This window comes from Ochotona princeps, chromosome 2 (genome assembly GCF_030435755.1).
Source record: "Ochotona princeps isolate mOchPri1 chromosome 2, mOchPri1.hap1, whole genome shotgun sequence".
Taxonomy (NCBI): Eukaryota; Metazoa; Chordata; class Mammalia; order Lagomorpha; family Ochotonidae; genus Ochotona; species Ochotona princeps.
The window spans coordinates 741,653-761,082 of record NC_080833.1 but is presented as its reverse complement, the minus strand read 5'-3'; the positions used below and the strand labels follow the sequence as shown (position 1 = coordinate 761,082).

General features: G+C 52.1%; 1 protein-coding gene across 1 annotated transcript in view; it reads left to right on the top strand.

Moving 5' to 3' along the window:
* The window catches only part of CFAP74 (cilia and flagella associated protein 74), a 146,520-nt gene that overhangs the window by 119,961 nt on the left and 7,129 nt on the right, over positions 1-19,430 (top strand). Inside the window, exons 16-20 of the mRNA XM_058661000.1 lie at positions 7,080-7,244; positions 8,293-8,425; positions 15,450-15,529; positions 15,856-15,978; positions 19,180-19,301. Coding sequence (XP_058516983.1) covers positions 7,080-7,244; positions 8,293-8,425; positions 15,450-15,529; positions 15,856-15,978; positions 19,180-19,301 — 623 coding nt within the window. The remainder of the gene's footprint in view (positions 1-7,079; positions 7,245-8,292; positions 8,426-15,449; positions 15,530-15,855; positions 15,979-19,179; positions 19,302-19,430) is intronic.

Below are 19,430 nucleotides of genomic sequence, written 5' to 3'. Positions count from 1 at the left end.
AAGAGAGACAGAGAGAGAGAGAGAGAGAGAGAGAGAGAGAGAGAGAGATAGAGGAGAGCTGTGGTACTCTGTGTGAGAGATAAGAGAGCTGTGGTACAATGTGTGTGTGAGAGAGAGGAGAGCTGTGGTACTCTGTGTGAGAGAGAGAGAGGAGAGCTGTGGTACTCTGTGTGTGATAGAGAGAAGAGAGCTGTGCTATTCTGTGTGTGAGAGAGGAGAGCTGTGGTACTCTGTGTGTGTGTGAGAGAGAGGAGAGCTGTGGTACTCTGTGTGAGAGAGAGAGAGGAGAGCTGTGGTACTCTGTGTGAGAGAGAGAGAGGAGAGCTGTGGTAATCTGTGTGTGTGTGAGAGAGAGGAGATCTGTGGTACTCTGTGTGTGTGTGAGAGAGAGGAGAGCTGTGGTACTCTGTGTGAGAGAGAGAGGAGAGCTGTGGTACTCTGTGTGTGAGAGAGAGAGAGAGGAGAGCTGTGGTACTCTGTGTGAGAGAGGAGAGCTGTGGTACTCTGTGTGTGAGAGAGAGAGGAGAGCTGTGGTACTCTGTGAGAGAGAGAGGAGAGCTGTGGTACTCTGTGTGAGAGAGAGAGGAGAGCTGTGGTACTCTGTGTGAGAGAGAGAGAAAGGAGAGCTGTGCTGCTCTGTGTGAGAGAGAGGAGAGCTGTGGTACTCTGTGTGTGTGAGAGAGAGGAGAGCTGTGGTACTCTGTGTGTGAGAGAGAGAGGAGAGCTGTGGTACTCTGTGTGAGAGAGAGAGAGGAGAGCAGTGGTACTCTGTGTCTGTGTGAGAGAAAGGAGAGCTGGGGTACTCTGTGTGAGAGAGAGGAGAGCTGTGCTACTCTGTGTGAGAGAGAGAGAGAGCTGTGGTACTCTGTGTCTGTGTGAGAGAGAGGAGAGCTGTGGTGCTCTGTGTGAGAGAGGACAGCTGTGGTACTCTGTGTGAAGAGAAGAGAGTTGTGGTACTCTGTGTAAGAGAGAGAGAGGAGAGCTGTGGTACTCTGTGTGTGATAGAGAGAAGAGAGCTGTTGTACTCTGTGTGAGAGAGAGAGAAAGGAAAGCTGTGGTACTCTGTGTGTGAGAGAGAGAGGAGAGCTGTGGTGCTCTGTGTGTGTGTGAGAGAGAGAGGAGAGCTGTGGTACTCTGTGTGAGAGAGAGAGAGGAGAGCTGTGGTACTCTGTCTGTGTGTGAGAGAGAGGAGAGCTGTGGTACTCTGTGTGAGAGAGAGAGAGGAGAGCTGTAGTACTCTGTGTGAGAGAGAGAGAGGAGAGCTGTGGTACTCTGTGTGAGAGAGAGAGAGAGAAGAGAGCTGTGGCACTCTTTGTGTGTGTGAGAGAGAGGAGAGCTGTGGTACTCTGTGTGTGAGAGAGAGAGGAGAGCTGTAGTCCTCTGTGTGAGAGAGAGGAGAGCTGTGGTACTCTGTGTGTGAGAGAGAGCGAGCAGAGTTGTGGTATTCTGTGTGAGAGAGAGAGAGGAGAGCTGTGGTACTCTGTGTTAGAGAGATGAGAGCTGTGGTACTTTATGTGTGTGTGAGAGAGGAGAGCTGTGGTACTCTGTGTGTGTGTGAGAGAGAGAGGAGAGCTGTGATATTCTGTGTGTGTAAGAGAGAGGAGAGCTGTGGTACTCTGTGTGAGAGAGAGGAGAGCTGTGGTACTCTGTGTGAGAGAGAGGAGAGCTGTGGTCCTCTGTGTGTGAGAGATGAGAGCTGTGGTACTCTGTGTGTGAGAGAGAGAGGAGAGCTGTGGTACTCTGTGAGAGAGAGAGAGGAGAGCTGTGGTACTCTGTGTGAGAGAGAGAGAGGAGAGCTGTGGTACTCTGTGAGAGAGAGAGAGAGAAAGAGAGACAGAGAGAGAGAGAGAGAGAGAGAGAGAGAGAGAGAGAGGAGAGCTGTGGTACTCTGTGTGAGAGATAAGAGAGCTGTGGTACAATGTGTGTGTGAGAGAGAAGAGAGCTGTGCTACTCATGTGAGAGAGAGGAGAGCTGTGGTACTCTGTGTGTGTGAGAGAGAGAGAGGAGAGCTGTGGTACTCTGTGTGAGAGAGAGAGAGGAGAGCTTTGGTACTCTGTGTGAGAGAGAGAGAGGAGAGCTGTGGTACTCTGTGTGTGTGTGAGAGAGAGGAGTGCTGTGGTACTCTGTGTGTGTGTGAGAGAGAGGAGAGCTGTGGTACTTCTTGTGAGAGAGAGAGGAGAGCTGTGGTACTCTGTGTGTGAGAGAGAGAGAGGCGAGCTGTGGTACTCTGTGTGAGAGAGGAGAGCTGTGGTACTCTGTGTGTGTGAGAGAGAGAGGAGATCTGTGGTACTCTGTGTGAGAGAGGAGAGCTGTGGTACTCTGTGTGTGAGAGAGAGAGGAGAGCTGTGGTACTCTGTGTGAGAGAGAGAGAAAGGAGAGCTGTGGTACTCTGTGTCTGAGAGAGAGAGGAGAGCTGTGGTACTCTGTGTGAGAGAAGAGAGCTGTGGTACTCTGTGAGAGAGAGAGAGAGAGAGAGAGAGAGAGAGAGAGAGAGAGAGAGAGGAGAGCTGTGGTACTCTGTGTGAGAGAGAGGAGAGCTGTGGTACTCTGTGAGAGAGAGAGAGAGGAGAGCTGTGGTACTCTGTGAGAGAAAGAAAGAGAAAGAGAGAGAGAGAGAGAGAGAGAGAGAGAGAGAGAGAGAGAGAGAGAGAGAGAGAGAGAGGAGAGCTGTGGTACTCTGTGTGAGAGAGAGGAGAGCTGTGGTACTCTGTGAGTGAGAGAGAGAGGAGAGCTGTGGTACTCTGTGAGAGAAAGAAAGAGAAAGAGAGAGAGAGAGAGAGAGAGAGGAGAGCTGTGGTACTCTGTGTGAGAAAGAGGAGAGCTGTGGTACAATGTGTGTGTGAGAGAGAGGAGAGCTGTGGTACTCTGTGTGAAAGAGGAGAGCTGTGGTACTCTGTGTGAGAAAGAGAGGAGAGCTGTGGTACTCTGTGTGAGAAAGAGAGGAGAGCTGTGGTACTCTGTGTGAGAGAGAGGAGAGCTGTGGTACTCTGTGTGAGAGAGGACAGATGTGGTACTCTGTGTGTGATAGAGAGAAGAGAGCTGTTGTACTCTGTGTGAGAGAGAGAGAAAGGAAAGCTGTGCTACTCTGTGTGAGAGGAGAGGAGAGCTGTGGTACTCTGTGAGAGAGAGAGAGAGAGAGCAGAGCTGTGGTGCTCTGTGTGAGAGAGAGAGAGAGGAGAGCTGTGGTACTCTGTGTGAGAGAGAGGAGAGCTGTGGTACTTTGTGTGAGAGATAGAGGAGAGCTGTGCTACTCTGTGTGTGAGAGAAGAGCTGTGGTACTCTGTGTGAGAGAGGAGAGCTGTGGTACTAGTGTGAGAGAGAGAGAGGAGAGCTGTGGTACTCTGTGTGTGAGAGAGAGAGGAGAGCTGTGGTGCTCTGTGTGTGTGTGAGAGAGAGAGGAGAGCTGTGGTACTCTGTGTGAGAGAGAGGAGAGCTGTGGTACTCTGTCTGTGTGAGAGAGAGAGGAGAGCTGTGGTAGTCTGTGTGTGAGAGAGAGAGGAGAGCTGTGGTCCTCTGTGTGAGAGAGAGGAGAGCTGTGGTCCTCTGTGTGAGAGAGAGAGAGGAGAGCTGTGGTACTCTGTGTCTGAGAGAGAGAGAGAGGAGAGCTGTGGCACTCTGTGTGTGTGAGAGAGAGAGGAGAGCTGTGGTACTCTGTCTGTGCTAGAGAGAGAGGAGAGCTGTGGTCCTCTGTGTGAGAGAGAGGAGAGCTGTGGTACTCTGTGTGTGAGAGAGAGCGAGCAGAGCTTTGGTATTCTGTGTGAGAGAGAGAGAAGAGAGCTGTGGTACTCTGTGTTAGAGAGATGAGAGCTGTGGTACTTTATGTGTGTGAGAGAGAGGAGAGCTTTGGTACTCTGTGTGTGAGAGAGAGAGGAGAGCTGTGATATTCTGTGTGTGTAAGAGAGAGGAGAGCTGTGGTACTCTGTGTGTGAGAGTGAGAAAGGAGAGCTGTGGTACTCTGTGTGAGAGAGAGGAGAGCTGAGGTACTCTGTGTGAGAGAGAGGAGAGCTGTGGTCCTCTGTGTGAGAGAGAGGAGAGCTGTGGTACTCTGTGTGTGAGAGAGAGAGGAGAGCTGTGGTACTCTGTGTGAGAGAGAGAGAGGAGAGCTGTGGTACTCTGTGTGAGAGAGAGAGAGGAGAGCTGTGGTACTCTGTGAGAGAGAGAGAGAGAAAGAGAGACAGAGAGAGAGAGAGAGAGAGAGAGAGAGAGAGAGAGAGAGAGAGAGAGAGAGAGGAGAGCTGTGGTACTCTGTGTGAGAGATAAGAGAGCTGTGGTACAATGTGTGTGTGAGAGAGAGGAGAGCTGTGGTACTCTGTGTGAGAGAGAGAGAGGAGAGCTGTGGTACCTTGTGTCTGTGTGAGAGAGAGGAGAGCTGGGGTACTCTGTGTGAGAGTAGGAGAGCTGTGCTACTCTGTGTGAGAGAGAGAGAGAGAGCTGTGGTACTCTGTGTGAGAGAGAGAGAGGAGAGCTGTGGTACTCTGTGTGAGAGAGAGAGAGGAGAGCTGTGGTACTCTGTGTGTATGTGAGAGAGGAGAGCTGTGGTACTCTGCGTGTGTGTGAGAGAGAGGAGAGCTGTGGTACTTCTTGTGAGAGAGAGAGGAGAGCTGTGGTACTCTGTGTGTGAGAGAGAGAAAGGAGAGCTGTGGTACTCTGTGTGAGAGAGAGGAGAGCTGTGGTCCTCTGTGTGAGAGAGAGGAGAGCTGTGGTACTCTGTGTGAGAGAGAGAGAGGAGAGCTGTGGTACTCTGTGTGAGAGAGAGGAGAGCTGTGGTACTCTGTGTGAGAGAGAGAGGAGAGCTGTGCTACTCTGTGTGAGAGAGAGAGATGAGAGCTTGGTACTCTGTGTGAGAGAGAGAGAGGAGAGCTTGGTACTCTGTGTGAGAGAGAGGAGAGCTGTGGTACTCTGTGAGAGAGAGAGAGAGAGGAGAGCTGTGGTGCTCTGTGTGAGAGAGAGAGAGGAGAGCTGTGGTACTCTGTGTGAGAGAGAGGAGAGCTGTGGTACTCTGTGAGAGAGAGAGAGAGAGAGAGAGAGAGAGAGAGAGAGAGAGAGGAGAGCTGTGGTATTCTGTGTGTATGTGAGAGAGAGAGGAGAGCTGTGGTACTCTCTGTGAGAGAGAGGAGAGCTGTGGTCCTCTGTGTGAGAGAGAGGAGAGCTGTGGTACTCTGTGTGAGAGAGAGAGAGGAGAGCTGTGGTACTCTGTGTGAGAGAGAGAGAGGAGAGCTGTGGTACTCTGTGTGAGAGAGAGAGAGAGGAGAGCTGTGGTACTCTGTGTGAGAGAGGAGAGCTGTGGTACTCTGTGTTAGAGAGGAGAGCTGTGGTACTCTGTGTGAGAGAGATTAGAGCTGTGGTACTCTTTGTGTGTGTGTGTTTGAGATAGAGAGAGAGAGAGAGAGAGAGAGAGAGAGAGAGAGAGAGAGAGAGAGAGAGAGAGAGAGAGGAGAGCTGTGGTACTCTCTGAGAGAGAGAGGCGAGCTGTGGCACTCTGTGAGAGAGAGAGAGAGAAAGAGAGAGAGAGAGAGAGAGGAGAGCTGTGGTACTATGTGTGAGAGAGTGGAGAGCCTTGGTACAATGTGTGAGAGAGAGAGAGGAGAGTTGTGGTACTCTGTGCGAGAGAGAGGAGAGCTGTGGTACTCTGTGTGTGTGTGAGAGAGAGAGGAGAGCTGTGCTACTCTGTGCGAGAGAGAGGAGAGCTGTGGTACTCTGTGTGTGTGTGAGAGAGAGAGGAGAGTTGTGGTACTCTGTGTGAGAGAGAGAGAAAGGAGAGCTGTGGTACTCTGTGCCAGAGAGAGTGGAGAGCTGTGGTACTCTGTGTGAGAGAGAGGAGAGCTGTGGTACTCTGTGTGAGAGAGAGAGGAGAGCTGTGGTACTCTGTGTGAGAGAGAGAGAGAGGAGAGCTGTGGTACTCTGTGAGAGAGAGGAGAGCTGTGGTACTCTGTGTGTGAGAGAGAGAGGAGAGCTGTGGTACTCTGTGTGAGAGCGAGGCGAGCTGTGGTACTCTGTGTGAGAGAGAGAGAGGAGAGCTGTGGTACTCTGTGTGAGAGAGAGGAGAGCTGTGGTACTCTGTGTGAGAAAGAGAGAGAGAGAGAGAGAGGAGAGCTGTGGTACTCTGTGTGAGAGAGAGGAGAGCTGTGGTACTCTGTGTGAGAGAGAGAGAGAGAGGAGAGCTGTGGTACTCTGTGTGTGAGAGAGGAGAGCTGTGGTACTCTGTGTGAGAGAGAGAGAGGAGAGCTGTGGTACTCTGTGTGAGAGAGAGAGAGAGGAGAGCTGTGGTACTCTGTGTGTGAGAGAGGAGAGCTGTGGTACTCTGTGTGAGAGAGAGAGAGGAGAGCTGTGGTACTCTGTGTGAGAGAGAGAGAGGAGAGCTGTGGTACTCTGTATGTGAGAGAGAGAGAGAGAGAGAGAGGAGAGCTGTGGTACTCTGTGAGAGTGAGAGAGAGGAGAGCTGTGGTACTCTGTGTGAGAGAGAGGAGAGCTGTGGTACTCTGTGTGAGAAAGAGAGAGAGAGAGAGAGAGGAGAGCTGTGGTACTCTGTGTGAGAGAGAGGAGAGCTGTGGTACTCTGTGTGAGAGAGAGAGGAGAGCTGTGGTACTCTGTGTGAGAGAAAGAGATGAGAGCTTGGTCCTCTGTGTGAGAGAGAGAGAGGAGAGCTGTGGTACTCTGTGTGTGAGAGAGAGAGAGGAGAGCTGTGGTACTCTGTGTGAGAAAGAGAGAGAGAGAGAGGAGAGCTGTGGTACTCTGTGTGTGAGAGAGGAGAGCTGTGGTACTCTGTCTGAGAGAGAGAGGAGAGCTGTGGTACTCTGTGTGTGAGAGAGAGAGAGGAGAGCTGTGGTACTCTGTGTGAGAGAGAGAGAGTGGAGAGCTGTGGTACTCTGTGTGAGAGAGAGAGAGGAGAGCTGTGGTACTCTGTGTGAGAGAGAGAGAGGAGAGCTGCAAGCCCTTGGGGACAGGCTTGCTTGTAGGACGAAGCGCGCAGTGCTGAGCCTGACCTGGGAAGCGTTCCGTGTGGTGTGGCGTTGGCTCCCACAGAGCCCTCTCCTGGGGTACAGAGGGGCGCAGCCTCCCCCGCCGATTCTCCGACACAGGTGTCCCTCGACAAGGAGCTCATCGACTTTGGCAGCTACTTAGTGGGAGAGACAGCCACCAGGACCCTCACCCTGACCAATGTCGGGGGTCTCGGAGCCAGCTTCAGCCTGCTTCCGGCCTGCGAGTATGATGAGCTGGAAGAGACCCAGTCCGCGCTGAAAACAGTGAGTCCTGCTGAGTGCACATGTGGGTTAGTGAGAGTACTAGTCAGAGCACTGGTTGGCAGGAGTGCTAATCAGAATATTGGTTAGGCAGTACTAGTCAGAGCTCTGGTTAGTGAGTACTAGTCAGACCACTGGTTAGTCAGAGTACTATCACACTAACACAGTGATTAGTACTAGTCAGAGCACTGGCTGGGGAGTGCTAGTCAGAGCACTGGTTAAGGGATACTAGTGAGAACACTGGTTACGGAGTATTAGAGCACTGGTTGGCATGAGTACTAGTCAGCACTATTAGCAAGAGTACTAGTCCCAGCAATGGTTAGGGAGTACTAGTCAGAGTACTATCACACTAACACAGTGATTAGTCAGTGCTAGTCAGAGTACTGGTTAGTGAGAGCACTAGTCAAAGTGATGGTTAGTGAGAGTACTAGTCAGAGCACTGGTTAGTGTGCTGTGTGTGTGATTTTCCTGTGACTCGGCCGGTGCCCCACAGGTGCTGCCTCGTGGCTGTGTTAGTGTGTGTGCTGTGCGCGTGCCCCTCTGTGGCTGTGTGCCCTGCAGGCGCTGCTCCGTGGGCTGTGTCGTTGGCCCGTTGCTGGTTCCCTGTGGTTCTGTTCAGTTAAGGGCCCGGACTGTAGCTCCTCCCTGAGGTCTGTCCCTCATTGTCCATGGTGCCTGGGACAGAGGGCACAGTGGCTGGCCATGGCCAGCTGCACAGCTCCGACAGGGGCAGCTCTGACTCCTTTGGTACACCCCGAGGTTGTCCGGCATGGGGCACGGTCCTCAGGACCTGCAGCCTCTCAGAACAGGGCTGCGGCCAGCACCAGGCCCTCACTTCCCCTGCAGGCTGGGCCACAGCCCTCGGCCCAACAGGTGGCCGGACGCCTGACTGGAGGGACAGCTCTGGAGGAAGCCGGGGTCCTCGGTGCCCAGGTGGCCTGGGGTGTGGAGGAGCCAGCCCAGCCTGACGCGGGCCCTTGGGCAGTCTCCGTTGCACCTTGGCCCCGGGACAGGACAGGCCTCCGCTGAGCACGGCTTGCCTGCTCCCCAGAGCAGCCTGCATACACTCGAGGACAAGAGCGTCTATGACAAGGCGATCAGCAGTCCGTCCGAGCAGCAGCTGGATGGCAACGAGTCCAGCCAGCTGGACGGCAAGAGCCGGAAGGAGTCGGAGAAGCTGGAGGGTGAGGCCTCGGGCTGGCTTGGGTGTTCACGTGAACTCGGGGTGTGCATTCCCTGGGGTGGGAAGGGAAGCCCGCGCCCGAGGGCCCTGCCCTGAGCTCGTCCCCAACCAGCACCCACGGCCCTACATAGTGCTGCATCGTGGTGGGTCTGGGGGATCCTGGGGCACCTAACGCTGGGATGCAGGTCCTCCTGCCTGCCAGCCCGGTGTGCCGCTCAAAAGCCAGCTCATCTCAAGTAGAACTGGGGAGTGTGCGCTCTGGTGTGCCAGCCGCCTGGCAGCATGCTGGGTGGCCGGCCCCAGGAGTGATGGCTACAGAGATGGGGTGCTGCGAGACCCCAGTCGGGGCTAGGGTTTCCCTTTGTGGTTGGCAGAGGCCCCACGAGGCCAGGTCTCAGAGTGTGGCTGAGACGCAGCGGGTAGTGACCCTGGGACCAGGGTACCACTCACACAGTGAGGAACCAACTGCAGACCCTTGGAGGGGAGGGTGCTGGGGCTGTGTGGTGTAGGGGCTGTGTGGTGTTGGGGGTTGTGTGGTGTTGGGGGGCTGTGTGGTGTCGGGTGGCTGTGTGGTGTCGGGGGGCTGTGTGGTGTTGGGGGGTTGTGTGGTGTCGGGGGGTGGCTGTGTGGTGTCGGGGGGTTGTATGGTGTCAGGGGGCTGTGTGGTGTTGGGGGCTGTGTGGTGTCAGGGGACTGTGTGGTATCGGGGGGCTGTGTGGTGTTGGGGGCTGTGTGGTGTTGGGGGTTGTGGTGTTGGGAGGCTGTGTGGTGTTGAGGGCTGTGTGGTGCTGGAGGGCTGTGTGGTGCTGGGTGGCTGTGTGGTGTTGAGGGCTGTGTGGTGTTGGGGGCTGTGTGGTATCGGGCGGGGCTGTGTGGTGTTGGGTGGCTGTGTGGTGTTGGGGGGTGGCGGCAACGCCCGCGTCGCCGCATTCCCCGAGCCGAGGGGAGGGGCTAGGGTTACAAACAGACAACACATAAGACAACACAAGACAACATGCAGTGGGTCACTCTTGTACACAGAATGCCAAATTTATTCCAAGTATCCTGCGTCTTTTATAGTCTGCTTAGTCCCTCCCAGTATTATCCCAATGTTCAAGCAACACCTAAGCTCCCCTGGGGACATCTTAACAAAAGGAAAGTAAAGAAGAGGGAATTTGCAGTCAAGCCAGGGGCTAAAAGCATTAGGCCAAGATTGCCCATTCTGTTATCCCTTAGAAACAAGCTAAGCTGTAGAGTTAACCCTTGGGAGACTGGGGCCTACATGTCCCCCTTTTTTTGTTTTTAAATGGACGCCTGTCTTAGGTTGTCCAGCAGTCAGTTGACGCCTTACCCATCATGGGGCGCCCCACCCGCGGCACGTGGGATCCCTGTCTTAGGTTGGTCATCAGCTCTGCCAGATCTTACCCGTCTCTGGCTGCCCATCACAACATGCTCAACCAAACTTGAGTGCTAGGGTTTTCCACAGCTAAAGCCATCATGGTTTGTCAAACGGTGACCTGCTCCTGGGCTTGTTGCCTGCACAGGCGGCAGAGAAGAGGAAACAATACTGCAATCATGGCCAGGACCATCAGTCCCAAGGCTATAACTCCGTTCCATTCCTTTAACATCCATGCTGCCAGTCTAATGCCATAGAACAACTTCCCTGACATGAGGGGTACCCAGGTCTTAACAATGTACAAGTACTGTTGAAAACACTAACATTTAACAATCTCTTAGTGCTAAGATGTTACATGTATACAAGACAGTTTTACCAGGAACCAGAGACCCTAAATGCCTATCATCCCATCTGGCTCCTACATTTCCAAACAGAGAAATGGACCCCAAAAGTTTTTAGGGAAAAGGGGTGGCGTCATCCGTTCTTAACTACTTCCTGCTGAGAGGGGGCACCGTGGGGAAACAGCAGCAGTAGGGGGGTCCATGTAGTAGTTCCTGATAGAAGGCAGAAGTCATCGGGTGTTGTACATCATGGCACTTGAAAGGCTTCTCTGTTGAAGTCCTGAGTAGTAAGTCCATTTGAGTACATTCGGAACTATTCAGCTGAACAGGCTTTGTAGGTCCTGAGAAAACAGAAACAGACATGCCTCTCCAAAAGCTTAATTGTGTATCCATACATTATTTTCAAAAGGAGTTAGCTTAGCAATTCACATTTATGAATATTTTCATCTATAAGCCAATTAAGATAGGCTACATAGCTTGCCACATAAACATGTACATGTGTATTAGGTAACACATATTATAAAACAAAACCTGCTTTTGTAACAGCTACTTGAGAATTCTTTTAAGTGTGTTAAAGTTATCAATTGTTTAGAATTACATTTTGCTTTTAATAATCTAAATAAACCATACCTATAGCTTACTATTAAACTTTAGCAATGCCCCCCCCCTTTTTTTTTTTTTACAGATCGAATCAGTTGTCTGTCCTACAATTAACTTTACCAACTGAAAGATACATCCTTTGAAGCACATTCTTCTGAGTTTGAGGCTGCTAGGGGCCCATCTAGAACTCTCAAAACCAGAAGAATTAAACCTATTAAATATGCCAAGAGGCCTTAAAATATCTGATCAAAGATTCTTCATTATAATGTCCATCCTTTTAGTCAAACTGATTCGAACAGTAACATATCAAAAACTTCTGTCACTTATAAATGATCACCCAAACATTTTAAAGTAAATACCTAACAGAAAATACCCTTGAAAACACAGTTCTATTAGATCATGAGCATTAAACACAGGAATTAATGAATAAAATCATCTCATAACTTTAAGAATTTTAACAAATTCAAATGTTAGAAGAATAGAGCATACTGAAGCTGGATAGACACTTGATAGTCACCAATTAAACAGAGACTATCTAAAGTTCAATGCTTCAATTTTTTAACAGCTTTCAAAATTAGAGATATTTTTTATTTTTAGATATTTACTAGCATTTTTATGTATGTGTTGTGCCAGTTTCTGAAATCCCCAGATAATCATCAAGCCTGAAGTCCCTGCTAAGGCAAAAAGGTGGTTTATTCAAACTAACCTAGATCTCCCAGCCACCTCCCCCAGCCCAACATGGCTGGGCGGGGCAGCCGCTGCAGGATCCCCAGGACTAGCAAACAGCGAGCCCGTGAGCCAGAGAGAGCACCTGAGAGAAAGAGAGAGCAAGCCCCAGGGCCCAAGCCCCCCAGTTTTTATACATTTCAGGCTATTAATTATACAGTCATGATCTAGCAGGCTTATATTGGTGAGCCTGAAACTAGCAACTTCCAAAAAGTACAAATCGATGAGCTATAGGGCGGTGGATCTTATCAAACACCAGGTACCTCGTTCCTGAGGAGTGGTCTGCCTACGCGACCTGCCAGGTGTCCTGTGGGGTGTCAAGTAGACTATCAGGGCTGGAGTTCACACAACCCCCAGCCAAGCCATAAAGGCGGAATCACTAAAGGAAGAAAACTTCCAGGTTCTTCATATGCATACTTCAAAAACTTCAAAAACAATGGCTTTAAGCAAATTTCAACCATTTCTCCCAATTCATGGAAACACATTTTAACATGAACCCTCCTCAAAACCAGGAAAGAGAAGTTTTTCAAACAACCTTCTAGCTGATTTGGGAATTCACCCCTTTTCAAATGCAGGCAGATAAGAATCATTACAACAGGGACAAGATCAAGGTCCCAAATTCTTCAAAGGGCAGACTCCATGTATGCCCCTCCCTTGTTTTATGTATGGTTCCAGGGCCTGGAGCTTCTCCTTACCTTTTGTTTTGTAGAAGTCAAGAGAGCTGAAAAAACTTCAATTTGGCTGTTGTCTTGGGAGATTACCTAGGAATTTACCAAAGTTAGTTAACAAGTAAAAAGAGATGTTACAACACTGTTATTTCTCACAAGGAATCAGACTCCAACTCCATTGTCTTAAAAGCAAAATTCAGAAATTATACACATCATAGCCAATTTCACTATACAATTTAAAAGAATTTGTTGTTTTCCTGTAAGGCAAAATCCCACATACTTCCTTGTAAGTAAGAACACAAGTAATTAACAATCTGGATTAATTTCGTTATTAGGAAACATTTTGACCAATGAGCGTAAGTACTCATCTATTCAATAGCATATATGATGCAACAAATTTAGCATAATTTTATAATATTGAATCCAAATTATTTTGAATGACAATTACACTATTCAAATTTTTGTCTCAATCTTTGAGAGTTACAGGGATCCTACTGGAACCCCCAAAGTCATGAGACTTGGTTCAGAACTCTGAAGAATTTAGAGGTCTAAATGAGTTAAACAAAAAGTACCTTTGGCATTTAACTGAACATGTTAACGAATACTGTATGCTAGACCTGATCAATGCCAGAACAACACTGTAAGCTGAAGATCAAAAAGCAAGAAAACGTCATATGAACCTTTAAATTCGTTAAACCTCCCCAATAAAATTATTTATCAGGAGAGAGAAAGGGGGTCAGTTATGGTCCGTCCCATCTCGTCAGTCAGTCACACACACACCCAATTCAGAACAAGAACAACAACTTAACAATTCAGGACAAAGGTAGAACTGGAGAAAGAATATTAAGACAAAATCTAGTTTTTGTCCGGACAAAAATAATAGAGCACCAACAATACGACTAAACAAACATATGCACAAACACCGAACACATCAGAACAGAGACATATAACTCTTAAACCTTTTGCGACTTCTAACCTCTTCTTCGACATACTTTAACCTGGAGATATTTTGTAAAACAAGTGTATAGGTTCACTTCGTGCTTTAGGTTTAAATTAAGTTACAGAACACATTTCTTTCTTTCTCTCTTTTTTTTTTCTTTCTTTCTATTTTTTTTTTTTAATCAACCTTGCTTGAATTGCTTAATTTTCCGGTCATCCTGTTCCGACCAATAGCGTTCCCCATATGATGTAAAAGTTCTTCAAGAAAGTGACCAATTTATCCTGGGAGAAGGCTGAACCCATTTTATCATCCTTTTCGCAGGATAAATTAAACACCAAGACCTAACTATACTTCAAAATAAATCTAAAACCTGACTATACTTCAAAATAAATCTAAACCCTAACTATATTTCAAAATAAAACTAAAACCTGACTTTATATCAAAATAAAACTCCCTCTCCTACCAGTTTAGGAGAGACTTACAATACGTCCCATTTACCTGAATCAGCTGGCCAGCCTCCCGGGACGACCCTTCACCCTATCCTCTCTGTCTCGGTATCTCGGTGGGAACCTCCATTTGTAGGAAACGCCCGCGTCGCCGCGTTCCCCGAGCCGAGGGGAGGGGCTAGGGTTACAAACAGACAACACATAAGACAACACAAGACAACACGCAGTGGGTCACTCTTGTACACAGAATGCCAAATTTATTCCAAGCATCCTGCGTCTTTTATAGTCTGCTTAGTCCCTCCCAGTATTATCCCAATGTTCAAGCAACACCTAAGCTCCCCTGGGGACATCTTAACAAAAGGAAAGTAAAGAAGAGGGAACTTGCAGTCAAGCCAGGGGCTAAAAGCATTAGGCCAAGATTGCCCACTGTGTTACCTCTTAGAAACAAGCTAAGCTGTAGAGTTAACCCTTGGGAGACCGGGGCCTACGGGGGGGGGGGGCTGTGTGGTGTTGGGGGGCTGTGTTGTGTTGGGAGGTTGTGTGGTATTGGGGACTGTGGTACTGGGGGGTTGTGTTGTGTTGGGAGTTGTGTGGTGTTGGAGGGGCTGTGTGGTATTGGGGACTGTGGTATTGGGGGGCTGTGTGGTATGGGGGTTGTGTTGTGTTGGGGGTTGTGTGTTGGGGGGCTGTGTGGTATCGGGGAGCTGTCTGGTGTTGGGAGCTGTGTGGAATGGGGGGTGCTGGGCAGATGTGCAGTGCTGGGTGCTGGGTGTGGATGTTGCCTGGACCCAACCCCACACAGCCTGGCTCTGGGAACTCAGTCAAAATCCTGGCGGGTGAGGGCCTGGCATGCTGCCGAGATGCAGTGTGGACGCCACACCGTCCCTCCTGCTCCCAGTCCAGTGCCCTGCTGTTTGCCTGGGACGCAGCACTGATGGCGCCCTTGGGCCTGCACCCACACGTCAGACCAGGAGGGCTCCTGGCTTCAGCCTGGCCCAGCCCTGGCACCTTGCAGCCACTTGGGGAGTGAACCAGCAAGACGGAAGATCTCTGTTTCTCTCTCTGTGTGCAACTCTTCCTTTCAAATAAAAATCCATCTAAATCCTTAAATAAAAGAAAGTCAGAACTCAGAGGCCCTCCCTGCCCTGGTCCTGATGCCAGCTCCCCACCTGGGTTGCGCCAGTGCCCTGTGCCCCAGCGGACCACACCCCTGCCCTCAGGCCCTAGGACTTCCTGCTCCTCCACCAGCATCGCCTGGCCTCCCCTGCCCTAGGCAGGCCTTAACTGGCCTTGTCTGGCCTTAGCTGCCCCTTCTGGACCTTGGCAGGCAGGCATGGTGCCACCGACTACAGGCCCAGAGGGTCAGGAGACCCAGCTCTGCCCTCCTAGGCCTGGGGGCCTGAAGGCCTCCGGTAGCTGTGGGAGGGACAGAGCTTCTCCAAGGGTCCCCGACACACCAGGGAGAACAGTAGGGGCCAGTGCCCCTGCAGCCACTCTGTGAGTGGGAGACAGGACAGAGCGGGACTGTGGGTTGGGGGGTCTGGATTTCAGGCAGAGCTGGGGGCTGAAGGCAGCTGCACCCTAGGCAGAGCGGGACTGCAGGCTGAGGGCTGGGGACAGCTGCGTCCCAGGCAGAGCGGGGCTGGGGGCTGGGGGTGGCTGTGCCCTAGGCAGAGTGTGGCTGGGGGTTGGGGGCTGGGGACAGCTGTGTCCCAGGCAGAACATGGCTGGGGGGTGGGGGCTGGGGGTGGGGGCTGTGTCCCAGGCAGAGCAGGGCTGGGGGCTGGGGCCGGGGGTGTCCACATCTCAGGCAGAGCAGAGCTAGGGTCTGGGGTGTCCGCATCCTAGGCAGAGCAGAGCTAGGGTCTGGGGGGTCCGCATCCCAGGCCGGGCCAATCCCTCATGTGTAGCCCCCCCATTTTCTTCCAGAACCAGAGGGAATACCAGCGGCTCCCACAGTAATCACGATGCCTCCCAGCGAGGGCCAGATGGAGATTACACTGGGGGAGGTGACCGTCCACCTTGCCTCCCTTAGCCCCCAGCCAGCTGCCCCTCCGGGCCTGCAGCCCCACTCCCAGGGGCCCTTCCAAGTGACCGTGGTCAGACTGGGCTGACTCCCGCTGGGTCTGCAGCTTGAACTGAACAGGGGGCTCGCCCCCTAACCCGAGCATCAAGGCCCCAGCTGCCTCCCCCTACCTGGGTGGGGACCACACTACTGGCTCCTTGAATGCAGCCCAGAGGGCAGCCACCATTGGCCCAGCAGGGACCTGGCTTCAGGAAGGCGTGCGGGATACACCGCGTGGCTCCCCTGACCCGTGTGTCCATCCTCCCACAGGGCACAGAGGGCGAAATCGGCCCCTTCTGCTCCGTCCGAGTGCCCGTCACCTTCCGGCCCGTGGTGCCAGGAGAGGTAGCGGCCCGGTTCAAGGTGGTGTTCACGAACCCGCTGTGCCCTACGGTGAGAGCCCAGCTGCCAGGCACGCCTGTGCTCAGCGGGCAGCCCCTTCCCAGGGCACGGAGGCCACGCCCAGGCCCTACCCAGGGCACGAAGGTGGCTGGTTTACTGTAGATAAGGCCTTCGTGTGTGTGTGGACAGTGGGAGGGTAGTGCACACAGACACCTGGGCACACGTGTAGCCATAAACAAGCCTCACATGTGCACATGCACACGCGTGGACACACACACCGCGTCCCTGCCTGTGCAGGAGGCACCAGCAGCCCTGGTCGCCTGGCCCAGGAGTGCCCCCGCCCACTATGCCCACCTCCCGTGCAGTCTTCATCCATTCACTACAGCCAGGGGAGCCAGCCAGGGCCCGGGGCCTGGAGCTTCTCCCACAGTCACGCTCCAGTTATCTGACCTCAGCACACGCTGGCGGTGAGGCCCCCTCTGTCCTTCGTGACCTGAGTTCCCAGGTTTGGCACTGAGTACTCCCTGCCATCACCGCGACAGGGAGAACTTCCCTGTCACCGTACGCTGAGTATGTCCCCACTCCTCCCAGCCAATGTGTGCGAGTGACAGGACAGTGTGTGCGCCCTGCCCCTGCTGTGGCATCAGCCCTGCACTTGTCTGCGCCCCACGAGGGTCTGCCCTGCAGGGCCTCCAGAGGCAGAAAACAGGACTGAAATCAGTGACAACAGAGCCGGAGTCCAAAGACCTCAGACCCTGGATAGCACAGCCCAGTATCTAGGGTACACACCACACACACAGCACACAAACAGTACACACAGCACACACAACACACATGGTACACAGTACACAGAGCACACACACTACACAGTACACACAATACACATGGTACACAGTACACACAGCACACACGGTACACAGAGCACACTACACAGTACACACAGCACACACAGTACACACGCACACACAGCACACACGGTACACACAGTACACAGAGTACTCACAGCACACACAATATACACAGTACACACAGCACACACAGTACACACACAGCACGCAGAGTACACACAGCACACACAGTACACACAGTACACACGGCACACACAGCACACACAGTACACACACAGCACACACGGTACACACAGCACACACAGTACACACAGCACACACAGTACACACACAGCACGCAGAGTACACACAGCACACACAGTACACACAGTACACACGGCACACACAGCACACACAGTACACACACAGCACGCAGAGTACACACAGCACACACAGCACACACAGCACACACGATACACACGGCACACACAGCACACACACAGCACACACGGTACACACAGTACACACAGCACACACAGCACACACACAGCACACACAGCACACACAGTACACACAGCACACACACAGCACACACAGCACACACGGTACACACAGCACACACAGCACACACAATACACACAGCACACACAGTACACACAGTACACACAGTACACACAGCACACACACAATACACACGGTACACAGTACACACAGTACACACAGCACACACAGCACACACAGCACACACACAGCACACACAGCACACACAGTACACACACAATACACACGGTACACAGTACACACAGCACACACAGCACACACAGTACACACAGTACACACACAATACACACGGTACACAGTACACACAGCACACACAGCACACACAGCACACACAGCACACACAGTACACACAGCACACACAGCACACACACAGCACACACAGTACACACACAATACACACAGTACACACAGTACACACAGCACACACAGCACACACGGTACACACAGTACACACACAATACACACGGTACACAGTACACACAGCACACACAGCACACACAGCACACACAGCACACAGCACACACAGCACACACAGTACACACAGCACACACAGCACACACACAGCACACACAGCACACACAGTACACACACAATACACATGGTACACAGCACACACAGCACACACACAGCACACAGCACACACAGCACACACAGTACACACAATACACACAGCACACGCAGCACACACAGCACACACACAGCACACACGGCACACACAGCACACACGGCACACACAGTACACACAGCACACACAATACACACAGCACACACAGCACACACAGCACACACAGCACACACGGTACACACAGCACACACGGTACACACAGCACACACAATACACACAGCACACACAGCACACACGGCACACACAGCACACACGGCACACACAGCACACACAGTACACACAGCACACACAGCACACACACAGCACACACAGCACACACAGCACACACAGTACACACAGTACACACAGCACACACAGTACACACAGTACACACAGCACACACAGTACACACAGTACACACACAATACACACGGTACACACAGCACACACGGTACACACAGCACACAGCACACACAGCACACAGTACACACAGCACACAGTACACACAGCACACACAGTACACACAGCACACAGCACACACAGTACACACAGCACACACAGCACACACAGCACACACACAGCACGCAGAGTACACACAGTACACACACAGCACGCAGAGTACACACAGCACACACAATACACACGGTACACAGTACACACAGTACACACACAGCACACACAGTATACACAGCACACAGTACACACAGTACACACAGTACACACGGTACACACAGTACACACAGCACACACAGCACACACAGTACACAGCACACACAGTATACACAGCACACAGTACACACAGTACACACAGCACACACGGTACACACAGTACACACAGCACACACACAGCACACACAGCACACACAGCACACACGGTACACTACACACAGCACACACAGCACACACAGTACACAGCACACACAGCACACACACAGCACGCAGAGTACACACAGCACACACAATACACACGGTACACAGTACACACAGCACGCATGGTACACACAGTCCTTGCACCCCTGTCACCCACACGACGCCTGCCTTTCTCACACCTCTGCCTTCCGCCTGTCCAGCCGTGGCCTTTGTGGTCTTGGAGCGAGCGAGCAGATAGGGGCTGATCTGCGTCCCTCACTCTCATTGTTGGTGATTTTTGTGAATAGCATGTGAATACACGCGTATTCAGTGAGACGGGACGTGGGTCTGCACTGACCCTGGGGTGCAGATGCAGGCCCAGCAGGTGACTAGCTGCGTCTGCCCCCACAGCTGTACTTCAGGGCCACGGGCACTGCCACGGATGTTCCGGTCTGGGTCCCGCGGCCCAGCGTGGACCTCAAGATCTGCATGTATGACCGGCTCTACCAGGACTCCATCGTGGTGCACACACGGTGAGCACTGCCGCTGGGCGGCCAGGGGCGAGGAGACGTGGGCCATGGCCGGGGTATCACCCAGCGCACTGGGGCCCCAGGGCTATAGCTGAGGGTCAGGAAGTGGGCAGAGTCCGGCCCAGAGCTGGC